General features: G+C 40.4%; 1 protein-coding gene across 2 annotated transcripts in view; it reads right to left on the bottom strand.

Annotated features, from left to right (window-relative positions):
- si:dkey-49n23.1 (semaphorin-3D) overlaps positions 1-13,861 on the bottom strand; it is a 321,365-nt gene that overhangs the window by 34,760 nt on the left and 272,744 nt on the right. For both annotated transcript variants that reach the window (XM_028824096.2, XM_028824097.2), the window contains exon 9: positions 12,206-12,320. In XM_028824096.2, coding sequence (XP_028679929.2) covers positions 12,206-12,320 — 115 coding nt within the window. The remainder of the gene's footprint in view (positions 1-12,205; positions 12,321-13,861) is intronic.

Raw genomic sequence — 13,861 nt, 5'->3', positions numbered from 1 at the left:
AGGCAGGGATATTTGTGCACCCTGTTGTACTTTCTGATATTTTCCAAGAAGTGCTTGGAGTTTGGGTCTAAATATGTCAACAGGTTCTTAAATCTGTCAGGGTATCTGTAAGGGTTAATTCGAACTCGACCTTTATGGCAGCAATTGTATTCTCCACCTTGCTTGTTCTCACAGGTGAAGTTGAATGAGTTGCAATGTTTGCACAGGTTGTCAAATGCACCAGTGTGGTGCTCTGGAAGTTCGTCCTCATTAATATCTGTATGATTGGACATGGCAATGCCGTGCCGCTGAGCATTTTCACACCACAAGGCACGGGCTGCTAGATGTCTTTCAACCTGTGCTGCATTTGTGGCTGCTGGAGCTTCTTCAGTCGCTTGTGTACGGCTGGCACGATTTCTTTCAGCGTTAGTAGCATTCTGTAGCGCACGTTCTTCATCTGTCCTTTGTGTCCGATTTGCACGATTTCTTTCAGCGTTGGTAGCATTTGTAGCAGCACGCTGTTCATCCGTTTGTTGTGCACATTGTGTATGTCTGGTCATATTAGCAAGTCCACGTTCCTCGTCATTCATGTGACTTCGTTTCCTACGCATTTTTCCGCGGCTGCTGCTGTTGTGGCTACGTTGCGATCATCATTCATTTTAGATCTGAGATCGGCTAAAATTTAAACAATGACCATTGTTAATACCCAGCCGTCATTACTCATGTTTCTAACTTGTATTGAGTCGAGGTATTGACGCAAACACCATACATACGGGGTATTGACGCGAACACCATACATACGGGGTATTGAAGCGAACACCACACATACGGGGTATTGACGCGAACACCATACATATGGGGTATTGAAGCGAACACCATACATACGGATACTATCAAATTATATATAAGGATGTCTCTCTTGGCAGCCATTTGTTTAAGATAGCTCCTGTAATCAAAAGGACATACAATTTCAAATGGCTCATATTCATTATTAAGCAATGAGTGGATGAAAGACACTGAAATAAACTTTAAGGGTTCATTTCCTCACTCTAATGCAATTCTGAGCTGATAAAAAGACTCCAATGGGTAGTACTTGTCTCAGCTATTCAACAAGATAAATCTTATTGAACAACAATAAGATACTGCAGATGTTCTATCAGACGGTTGTGGCGAGTGCCCTCTTCTACGCAGTGGTGTGCTGGGGAAGCAGCATAAAGAAGAGGGACGCCTCACGCCTGGACAAACTGGTGAGGAAGGCAGGCTCTATTGTAGGCACGGAGCTGGACAGTTTGACATCCGTGGCAGAGCGACGGGCGCTGAGCAGACTCCTGTCAATCATGGAGAATCCACTGCATCCACTAAACAGGATCATCTCCAGACAGAGGAGCAGCTTCAGCAACAGACTGCTGTCACTGTCCTGCTCCACTGACAGACTGAGGAGATCGTTCCTCCCCCACACTATGCAACTCTTCAATTCCACCCGGGGGAGGTAAACGTTAAAATTATACAAAGTTATTGTCTGTCTGTATACCAGCATTGTTATCTGCATTGTTATCACTCTTTAATTTAATATTGTTCTTTATCAGTATGCTGCTGCTGGAGTATGTGAATTTCCCCTTGGGATTAATAAAGAATCTATCTATCTATCTATCTATCTATCTATCTATCTATCTATCTATCTATCTATCTATCTATCTATCTATCTATCTATCTATCTATCTATCTATCTATCTATCTATCTATCTATCTATCTATCTATCTATCTATCTATCTAAGATGATTTTTCTTTTTCTCCAGTATCAAATAAAATATAACAGGGGTGTTGATCTCCGGGCCTAGAGGGCCGCAGTGGCTGCAGGTTTTCATTCTAACCATTTTCCTAATCAGTGACCAGTTTTCACTGCTAATTAACTTTTTTTCCCTTCATTTTAATAGCCCTGTTTTTAAGGATTCAGTGCTCTGAATTAATTATTTTCTTCATTAAATGACAGCCAAACAGAAATTAAATGTGAAACAAGTCAACAGTTGACCAGCTAAAGTGGGGCTTCAAATTTCAAATAATTTCACTCCAACCAGTTTCTTAATGAGAAGCCAAGTCTTGCTGTTAATTAAACCCGTTATTTAATTCTATTGCTTGTTGCTGCTCTCATTCTGACACAGCAGACATTTCCATAACTGTTGATTTTCTGTTTTTTTCTAAGAACATTGTCAAAATGTTTTTGGGACCTGAGAGATCAACTTTACTGAGACCTTCACCTTTCTTAATTTTCAGATATTGTGTGATGGGCATGGGTGAGCTGGTCATGTGGCACCTTGTTTTGTGTGTCATTATTGTTTGGCAGCTAATTAAAGTAAAAGAAACAACTACGGGGCCTGAATCAAGTTAATTAAAATTAAGGCAAAAGACGTTAATTAGCAGCAAAAAGTAATGAAGAAGATGGTTAGAATGAAAACCTGCAGCCACTGCGACACACCAGAACTGGAGTTTGCCACTCCTGATATATAATAAAAGAACATTTTCTCAATGACTTGGATTACTGCTATAGCTTCAGAAAATAGACTTGAGTGTAAACTGTTGTGTGTTCAGAAAATGGGTCAACTCCATGAAGTAGAATATTCAATCATCCCTCAGTTTTCCACACCAGGTTCTCTGTAATAAAAGATGGCCAGGGTTAGAGTTGTGCGGAGAAGCTGACAGTCCTTGAAGCAGCGGATTTAGTTTATTGCACTTGTACTTGGGTGGGCCATTGGAGACAGTGTGCCATGTGGCTGCATGTATTTTACAGAGTATAAATTACTTCCCTGATTAATGCATACCATTAGTTGTGAGTGGAGAAATAAACTTTGCTTTTTTTCTCCAGGTATTTACAGTTGCACAAGCAGTTTTTACCTATGTACTTTAGATGCCTAGATCAGCTGTGAGTAGCACTGCTGATTAAAGATTGTGTGACTCACCAAGGAAAGCAGAATGTGGTGTGTGGGTTAAGAAAAAATCATCTCTTTTACTGCAAGTGTTCAGTAGGTTTTTAGAACTGATTTTGGGAAGAATCTCCCTGATGTGAAATTAATCTATATACAGGTGCTGGTCATAAAATTAGAATATCATGACAAAGTTGATTTATTTCAGTAATTCCATTCAAAAAGTGAAACTTGTACATTAGATTCATTCATTACACACAGACTGATGTATTTGAGATGTTTATTTCTTTTAATGTTGATGATTATAACTGACAACTAATGAAAGTCCCAAATTCAGTATCTCGGAAAATTAGAATATTGTGAAAAGGTTCAATATTGAAGACACCTGGTGCCACACTCTAATCAGCTAATTAACTCAAAAGCCTTTAAATGGTCTCTCAGTCGAGTTCTGTAGGCTACACAATCATGGGGAAGACTGCTGACTTGACAGTTGTCCAAAAGACGACCATTGACACCTTGCACAAGGAGGGCAAGACACAAAAGGTCATTGCTAAAGAGGCTGGCTGTTCACAGAGCTCTGTGTCCAAGCACATTAATAGAGAGGCGAAGGGAAGGACAAGATGTGGTAGAAAAAAGTGTACAAGCAATAGGGATAACCGCACCCTGGAGAGGATTGTGAAACAAAACCCATTCAAAAATGTGGGGGAGATTCACAAAGAGTGGACTGCAGCTGGAGTCAGTGCTTCAAGAACCACCACGCAAAGACGTATGCAAGACATGGGTTTCAGCTATCGCATTCCTTGTGTCAAGCCACTCTTGAACAAGAGACAGCGTCAGAAGCGTCTCGCCTTTGGACTGCTGCTGAGGTGTCCAAAGTTATGTTCTCTGATGAAAGTAAATTTTGCATTTCCTTTGGAAATCAAGGTCCCAGAGTCTGGAGGAAGAGAGGAGAGGCACAGAATCCATGTTGCGTGTGGTCCAGTGTAAAGTTTCCACAGTCAGTGATGGTTTGGGGTGCCATGTCATCTGTTGGTGTTGGTCCATTGTGTTTTCTGAGGTCCAAGGTCAACGCAGCCGTCTACCAGGAAGGTTTAGGGCACTTCATGCTTCTTGCTGCTGACAAACTTTATGGAGATGCAGATTTCATTTTCCAACAGGACCTGGCACCTGCACACAGTGCCAAAGCTACCAGTACCTGGTTTAAGGACCATGGTATCCCTGTTCTTGATTGGCCAGCAAACTCGCCTGACCTTAACCCCATGGGGTATTGTGAAGAGGAAGATACAATACACCAGACCCAACAATTCAGAAGAGCTGAAGGCCACTGTCAGAGCAACATGGGCTCTTATAACATCTGAGCAGTGCCACAGACTGATCGACTCCATGCCACGCTGCATTGCTGCAGTAATCCAGGCCAAAGGAGCCCCAACTAAATATTGAGTGCTGTACATGCTCATACTTTTCATGTTCATACCTTTCAGTTGGCCAACATTTCTAAAAATCCTTTTTTTGCATTGGTCTTAATTGATATTCTAATTTTCTGAGATACTGAATTTGGGACTTTCATTAGTTGTCAGTTATAATCATCAACATTAAAAGAAATAAACATTTGAAATACATCAGTCTGTGTGTAATGAATGAATCTAATATACAAGTTTCACTTTTTGAATGGAATTACTGAAATAAATCAACTTTGTCATGATATTCTAATTTTATGACCAGCACCTGTATGTAAAATAGAATGTCTGTCTGTCTGTCTGTCTGCTCCCTATGCAATGCTACATCTACTGAATGATCTGGATTCAATTTTGCATTATAGACTACTTTGGAACTCATAATTTTGACCCTAGAGGGTCCCAGTGTTTTTTTTTTCTTTCTCTCTGTGTGTTACAGTTGCACACTAGTACCACCTGCTGGATCAGAGCAAGAATTACTATCCTACATCTTCTGATCAATCTGGTTTTTCATAGTTGCTCTCTTGCCATACAGACAAGATAGACTGCTTTGGAGTCCCAAATTTTGAGGCTGGTAATGCAATGCAGTTCCACCTGTTGCTTCTGTGTACTGTAATATAAAAAGGCGATATCATGAGCTTTTGCTGGGGGGGCTGCATGAGGCTTGATTGAGATAGGAAGTGCGGCACAACACAAAGGAGAATCAAAGGGTTGTTGATTAACTCCGGCTTTGTCAGCTTTTCTTTATAATTTAAGTACTACCAACTGTCCACCTTGAACTAAGCGGACGAGTCAGATATGATAGCATTCATGGTAACAACTCAGGAATTCTGGAATCCCGAAATTGATAGAGGATCAGTGTGGATGATGGACAGGACAGCCAGTAATATCAACAGGGTCACCATTTGAAAAACACATAAACCTTTGCTTTTTTCCTTTACCCATTCTACATGAGCATTGGAAAGGCACTATATATAAATATAAATACTGTAAATGTATTATTATTTAGCATACCTGGACAACTCCAGGTACTTCAGTTGGTTCAATTTATAAAGCAGTGACACTACATATTTTTATTCTTCTGAAGAAAATTGCTTATAACTTGCTATGTATACTCTAGCCCAATCTACATTGTTGCATTATTTCCATGTCAACATCACTGAATAAAATTAAAATTTATTACAGTTGTTTGCATACAATTCACAGTGAAATACCCAGTAACTAAAAATAATTTATGCAAATAAATTATGAACACTTTACAATTCACACACCTTTAAATAGTTTGAGACAAGAGAGAAATCTTTGTCTTAACAGGCATCTACACAGCCAGATTTGTCTCTCTATTATAATAAAAAAATCTTCGGACAAGATGTGACTTTTTCAGAGAGATACTTTAATGTCCCGCGAGATGAGACTTTGTGCCAAGAAATTTAACCATGCCCGGGGCGGGAAATAAAAGACAAAGAGTAGATGACAAAGTTGAACGTCGTAAAGAATTCAAAAGGAGAACAAAGACTCCTCTATCAGGATGCTCTTTATTGACTACAGCTCTGCCTTTAACATGGTTATCCCACATAAACTCACCCGTAAAACTGTCTGCACTTGGCCTGCACCCCCACCCTCTGTGACTGGTTCCTAGACTTTCTGACTGGCAGGCCCCAGTCTGTCAGGATTGGTAATAGGATTTCAGCCATCATTATCACAAACACAGGCACCCCACAGGGATGCATTCTCAGCCCCATCCTCTACACCCTGTTCACCCACGACTGTCTCGCCTCCCACAAAGATAACATCATCCTAAAGTTCGCAGATGACACTGCAGTGATTGGACGCATCACTGGCAGGGGGTGAGGCGGCCTACAGGAGAGAGGTGGCCAGTCTGGTGTCATGGTGTGAGGACAATAACCTCATCCTCAACACAGACAAGATGAAGGAGATGATAGTGGACATGAGGAAGGAGGGGAGACCTCACCGGCCACTGTTCATCTGAGGGCTTGAAGTGGAGAGGGTGAGCAGCATTAAATACCTGGGCGTCTACATCAGTGAGGACCTCACTTGGACACTTAACACCACACAGCTGGTCAAGAGGGCTCAACAGCGGCTGTACTTTCTGAGGAGGCTGAGGAAGTTTGGTATGTCAACTAAGATCCTCGGCAACTTTTACAGCTGCATTGTTGAGAGCATCTTGACCAGCTGCATCACCGTGTGGTACGGCAGCACTACTGCTATGGACCGCAAATGCCTGCAGAGAGTGGTAAAGACTGCTGAGAAGATCACCAGGACCCCACTGCCCTCTCTACAGAGCATCTGCAACTGCAGAGTCCGCAGGAGAACTGCCTCGATCCTCAGGGACCCCACCCACCCAAAAACACGAACTGTTCACACTTCTACCCTCAGGCAGGAGGTACAGAAGTATGAAGTGCAGGACTTCCAGGCTAAAGAACTCTTTCTTTCCCAAGGCCATTAGACTCCTAAATAACTGACTGGAGTTTATAACCATAGTGCACCTCATTCTATCGATCTCACACAACTGTATTTGACTTGTCCATCACACACCTACCTGCACATTACACTTTATATTTCTATTCTGTTTTTATACTTTATACTGCCTCTGTTACTTATTATCTATCTGCTACTTATTATTTATCTTTATCTTTATACGTTGGTTTTGTCATTTGGTGTGGACAGCAAAGAAAGAATTTAATTGTACAGGGAAACGTGTTTCCTTACTGTGCAAATGACAATAAACTTTGAACTCAAAACTTAAAACTTAAAGATCGCATTAGCGCAAACAAACGGAAATTATTACTCGGTGAAATAACGGAACAGCAAAAAGAGATCGAATATATTGTTCGCATTTAAACTTTAAGTCGTCTAATTTGTGTTGCCATCAGAGAAAAGTAGTGTTTCTTCCCAATGAAAGGCATATCCGCGAAAATCGAAAGATTTGTTGTTTGGTGAAAGTGAAATCTACATACGTGAGAGGCAGAGACGCAAAGTGACTGGCGCATAGTGCAAATCGGGGGGGTTGGCGAGCAAAGCGAGTATGGGGCAAAGATCCCTAGTACAAATTAAAAATAAATATTCTCTCTCAATCTACCTCTATTCAGGAACTTTGGATTCATTCCATATTAAAAAGAATGTGTGCTTTACCCAATAAAGTAGTACTGGACTGTAATGCAAACATTACTCAACTCATCAACTCCAAACTCCAACTCCAAACTTCCGTCACCCCCTAAATGTGTTGATTAGCTTGGCATGCATGTTTTTTACCCAAAGTCTTTTTAACTTTTTGCAGTTGGAGGTTGGCAATACTGAACTGCATTGTCTGCTTTTATCGGAACTTAAGAGTTGCTAAACATATGGTACGATAAATATAAATTGCTGTAGGGACAAATCCAAATTAGGCTACTTTAATTACACCGATGTTGTATAGAAAAATATTTATTTTTTACCTTCTTAAGTTCTAAAGATGATCCATCCTCATTATGTATTTGGAGTTTTAGTTAACAGTTTAAATAGAACTTGTGGACATGATGCAGTAGTGACATAGTGGATTCTAATTTTATTTTTTATAAATGAGTTATGCTTCTCACATGTGCATGTCACTTTACACAATCATACAACACCACCGTTATTATTCCTCCCGTTTGAAAAAATAATAAAAAAAAAAAAAGATGAAAAGAACCAGAAGGTTTAATGTAGCAGGCTCTGTGTTCTCTCACTCAAGAGCTTCTGTCAGCTATGCTTTATGTATTCTGTAATGCAGAGCAGAGCAGGCCTTTCATCAGAGTTTATTAAAGCTTCAGGTGAAGCCTCATAGGTTTAGGCCATGGCATGGGGTAAAGTCCAGCGAAATCTGCGTTCTGGAACATTGATGTACCCTTGTGAAGAAGGAGCAGCACTAAATCTCTGAAAATCCTCCTCAAATCCCTTCTCTCGCTTACTGAATGTCGCTCTGTAAATCAAAGTCATTATGTGTTGGCGCACTAATGAGCCACCCATACATACTGTATATAATTAAAAACATACATAAACTCTCAGACCTGTGCAATCCACTTCAGGGTCACCGGGGGACCAGAGCTTATCCTGGCAGCACAGCTCGCAAGGCAGGAAACAACCCTGAAAAGGACGCCATTTGATTGCTGGGCACACACACATCCACATTGGTTGCCAGTCCCCCTGCTGCACCAGGTATGTCTTTGGGGATGTGGGAGAAGAGCCAGAGTACCTAGTGGAAAACTCACTCAGATATGGGAAAACATACAAACTCCTCGTGGATGATTAGAAGTGGGATTCAAATCCTGGGTTTGTGAGGCAGCAGCACCAATCATTATGCAACCGTAAATTAAAGTAAAAGCTTGTTTTTTATAGAGGCTTCCATCTAAAGGTGATTTAAAATTTCCAGGCTTTGGTAACATTAGTTAAGTGCCTCAAGCATGGGAAAGGCACTACATAAATAAAATGTACCATTATTATTAGTTCAATATTAGAGAAGTGGACAAATTTGTTGGTACGCCTCCACAAAAAAAAAAAAGAAGAACCCACAATTGTTTCTGAAATAACTTGAAACTGACAAAAGTAATTGGCACCCATCATTGTTTATTCCATATTTAACAAAAATCAGGCTTTACTTTACAGTTTTGATTCAACGGAATATTTCAAATAATATCACAAATGAAAATGGCATATGCAGGGTTAGCCTTTGTGAAGCCCTAAAGATTTATGCCCTCTGTTTTAGAGGAATGCCATGCCACTCATTGGATGTGTATTTTAGGTTTGATTTAAGTAACCACCATGGATACAGAAAGAGTTGTATTTGTGTGTTGGCTGGGGAGGAGAGAAGATGAACTTTAACGTTCTGGAATTATGAGCCCCTAAACTCAACTCTTGTGGTTTCTCATGCTTCATAGACTTTAATTTGGAAATTTCATTCTCCCAAGTGTCATGATTTTTGGTGTAGCCTTACAGAATGGAGCATTCATAGCTTTTATAGAGTGCGTGTCTCCTGCACATTTCTAAAGAGTTTAAATATGAAGTATGTCTCCTACACTTTCATTATAAATTAAATATTGAGCGTATCTCCCAGTCTTCATTGAAAATTAAAGCAATATGTTACCACGGGATGAAGGGAAATAATTCACACCTGCTTTCTTTCCAAAACATTGAATGTGACACCACCTACCCCGGAAGAGATGAGATGTGCTGCACAGGAGCAAAAAAATAATGAGGCCGTGAAATTTCCATTCTTGTGTTCTCTAGAAAAGTTTGAAAAGGGATTAATTCATCAAAGAGGTCAGAGTCAGGATGTTCTTCCGAAACATCAAAAAAAGACAAACCCAACTTTTGTTCTGCCACACACATCTAACACTTTTCATTTGTGAAATATTTTGTGGAGTTTTCACATTCTTTCCACGAGTATGGAGCTTTTTTTCTAGGTACTGCACATTTCCTTATGTATCTGAAAGCTGTGTATATTTTGTTGATGGGTAACTCTAAACTATCCCATGGAAAGAAGGCCGCAGTATGTATATTATATATATATATATATATATATATATATATATATATATATATATATATATATATATATATATAAAGAGAGAGAGACTTCGTGCCAGCAAAGCAGTGGGTCAAGATGGAGTATCGCCATGACTGCTGAAGGCCTGTGCTTTGGAGCTGGGGTGTCCTCTACAGTGCATCTTCAACCTGAGCCTGGAACAGGGGAGAGTCCCGAGGCTTTGGAAAACATCTTGCATCACCCCAGTCCCAAAGGTATCCTGTCCAGGTGAGCTGAATGACTTCCGGCCTGTTGCTCTGACGTCACATGTGATGAAGACCATGGAGCGGCTGCTGCTTCACCACCTGAGGCCACAGGTCTGCCACACCCTCGACCCTCTGCAGTTCGCATAGCAGTAGAAGGTGGGAGTGGAGGATGCCATCATCTATATGCTACACCGATCCCTCTCCCACTTGGACAGAGGCAGTGGTGCTGTAAGAATTATGTTTCTAGACTTCTGTAGCGCCTTCAACACCATCCAACCTCTGCTCCTTAGGGTCAAGCTGATAGAGATGGGAGTAGATTCATACCTGGTGGCATGGATCGTAGACTATCTTAAAGACAGACCTCAGTATGTGTGTCTCGGAAACTGCAGGTCTGACATTGTGGTCAGCAACACAGGAACGCCGCAGGGGGACTGTACTTTCTCCGGTCCTGTTCAGCCTATTTACATCAGACTTCCAATACAACTTGGAGTCCTGCCACGTGCAAAAGTTCGCTGACAACACTGCTATCGTGGGCTGCATCAGGAGTGGGCAGGAGGAGGAGGAGTACAGGAACCTACAACTGAACACCAGCAAAACCAAGGAGCTGGTGGAGGATTTTAGGAGGCCCAGACCCCTCATAGACCCCGTGATCATCAAAAGTGACTGTGTGCAGAGGGTGCAGACCTATAAATACCTGGGAGTGCAGCTGGATGATAAATTGGACTGGACTGCCAATACTGATGCTCTGTGTAAGAAAGGACAGAGCCGGTTATACTTCTTTAGAAGGCTGGCGTCCTTCAACATCTGCAATAAGAAGCTGCAGATGTTCTATCAGACGGTTATGGCGAGTGCCCTCTTCTATGCGGTGGTGTGCAGGGGAGGCAGCATAAAAAAGAGGGACGCCTCACTCCTGGACAAACTGGTGAGGATGGCAGGCTCTATTGTAGGCACAGAGCTGGACAGTTTGACATCCGTGGCAGAGCGATGGGCGCTGAGCAGGCTCCTCTCAATTATGGAGAATCCACTGCATCCATTGAACAGTGTCATCTCCAGACAGAGGAACAACTTCAGCGACAGACTGCTGTCAATGTCCTGCTCCACTGACAGACTGAGGAGATCGTTCCTCCCCCAAACTATGCGACTCTTCAATTCCACCCAGGGGGTAAACGTTAAAATTATACAAAGTTATTGTCTGTCTGTATACCTGCATTGTTATTGGCATTGTTATCACTCTTTAATTTAATATTGTCTTTATCAGTATGCTGCTGCTGGAGTATGTGAATTTCCCCTTGGGATTAATAAAGTATCTATCTATCTATCTATCTATCTATCTATCTATCTATCTATCTATCTATCTATCTATCTATCTATCTATCTATCTATCTATCTATCTATCTATCTATCTATCTATCTATCTATCTATCTATCTATCTATCTATCTATCATATAGTGCCTTTCATACCTATTTTCTATCTATCCATCTATGTAGAACTCCAAAGGAAAACTAAGACTTATACAAGATCACCTCTTCATTGCTCATCATGCTGTCAGCTTTCTGAACTTACTCTCCCCTTTATAGTGTGGTGGTGAGCTGTAGTAACAAGTGAGGATCCCATCCTGGATAGGATTTCAGCACTTGGGCACACGCACACTCACGCACAAGTATTCATGCATACAGAGTGACCAATTATTCCGATGTACAAATTCTCAGGGTGTGTATCTTAACTGGAATGTCCCAAGAAAACCTACACATCCACCAGAATAAAGTGCAAATTCAGCCTACAGTAGATGGGGATCATGATGGGGAGGTTTCTGAAGTTGTGCTAACAATAAAACCACTGTAGAAGCCATTTATGAAAATCAAGGTTATATGTTGATTTGTCCCACTGCTTAAATTCTTAATTGTATTCCCTTTTCACTAAACAATACATTAAGCTTGATTTTGTATAAATTTGTTAATAAACATCATTATTTCTATACTTTACACTTCGTTTCTTTTCAAAGAAGTGCCTTTAGGTAGGCAGGCAGCTCAACTCTAGTATGATAAACTACAGGCTGGAATCTTAAAATAATTCCTACACACCTACCCAGTTCATCAAAGTAAGTCTCCATGCCATTAGGCCCTGGTACAGAGCAGACGAGCCGAGCTTTCAGAAATGTGGTCCATCTGTTAATCAGGCTGCGTTTTCCTCCGACATCATTCTGAAAGCCACAAAAAAGAAGTGAGGAATGTTGAGAGCGTAACACTCTAGGCAAATGAGTTTAATTCTGGAAACAATGTCAGGCATCATTAAGACATGTACAAGTGTTTGGAGGTGGAGGGGGTTGGGACAGAGAATGGGGTTTTAACAAATGTAATCAGTCAGAATAAATGAGTGCATAGAAAAGACACTGAGAAAATGAACAGAGGTCACGTCAATTTACCTGAATCCATAAAGCAAGCCATGAAAGCTTCAGAATACAGGATTAGTAATACAAGTGAGTAACCCCATCCATCCCAATTTACAAATGTCCTGTTAAAAGCCTGGAAATGTCTCTAAAAGAGCTGGAGGCATACTTGCTACTCTAATTTCCTAATTAAGACAAAAGCTCAATCTCATGGACTGCTCCTAAAGCAGGGAAGCTACAAATGGCAAATTCAATGGATTAAACTTAAAATGTAAGTATGATAATGCTAAAACATTATAATAACAACCAGAACAAAACATAAGGAATTGTGTATATGGGAAGCACCATATTGTCTTTTGGTTTTTGTTTGACAATTAATATAGAAAATTTCAAATCTGTTCACAATGGGTTGTGTTACTGGAATTTTAGAAACCCATCATCTGTTATTTGTCTCTAAAATGCTTTGAATTACAAAAGATAGGAAAGGCACTGTGACACACGTGTGAGTAGAGTGCATTCTCAGGGCTGGTGTATTGATTGTAATACCACTCCAAGTCAGGAGAGGGTGCTGTCATTCACATCTTCTCTTCTTATATCTGCAGACTTGAAGCTCTGAAAGTCAAGGATCTCTGGTAATACTTCTGCTTCCACTCTGCAACCCGTACAAAGACCTACATCTCTACTATTTGACAGTCTAGCTAACGCCTGGAAAGACATTACCTTAATTTTCAATTTATTACAACTTGTGTTTTTTTCATTTTATTATATGGGGATCACTGGCTGGTACCCCATATCTTTATCTGTGAGTGCCTGCTTCTTTTACCATATGCCTGCCATTACATTCAGTCCATTTGAGGACTCTGTGAACTGTTTTTAAACTTAGAGCATTTTTAAGTTTTGTTTATTTACTTCCACAAAGAAAGAGATAGGAACATATAGCATGAAATAATCTCTCTCAAGGTAAATATGAAGCAATAAATTATTCAGTAATTGAGGTTTTCATGTTTAAAATTAAATGCCTTTTAAATGGGAGTTTCGAAATTTAAAAAAATACATGTTATATATATATATATCTATATATATATATATATATATATCTCTTGGCTGGCTTGGAAACACCTGGGAATTTAAAAGGGAGAGCTGAAAATTGTAGCTGGGTACAGGGAAGTCTGGGCTGACCTGCTTGGCCTGTTGCCATTGCGACCCTTGAAAATTGGTTTCATAAAATGAGATGAGTTGAGAAATAAATACATAAAGATTTATTAGAAGTATCTCGATGAAAATTAAAGTTTACTAAAAAATACTGTAAATGTACCAAATTTCAACAAAATAGATTCACTGGGTCCTAGGTCGTT

Source organism: Erpetoichthys calabaricus, chromosome 18, assembly GCF_900747795.2.
Source record: "Erpetoichthys calabaricus chromosome 18, fErpCal1.3, whole genome shotgun sequence".
Classification (NCBI taxonomy): domain Eukaryota; kingdom Metazoa; phylum Chordata; class Cladistia; order Polypteriformes; family Polypteridae; genus Erpetoichthys; species Erpetoichthys calabaricus.
Note: the sequence above shows the minus strand (reverse complement) of the source record. Positions and strands in the feature narration are given on the sequence as shown.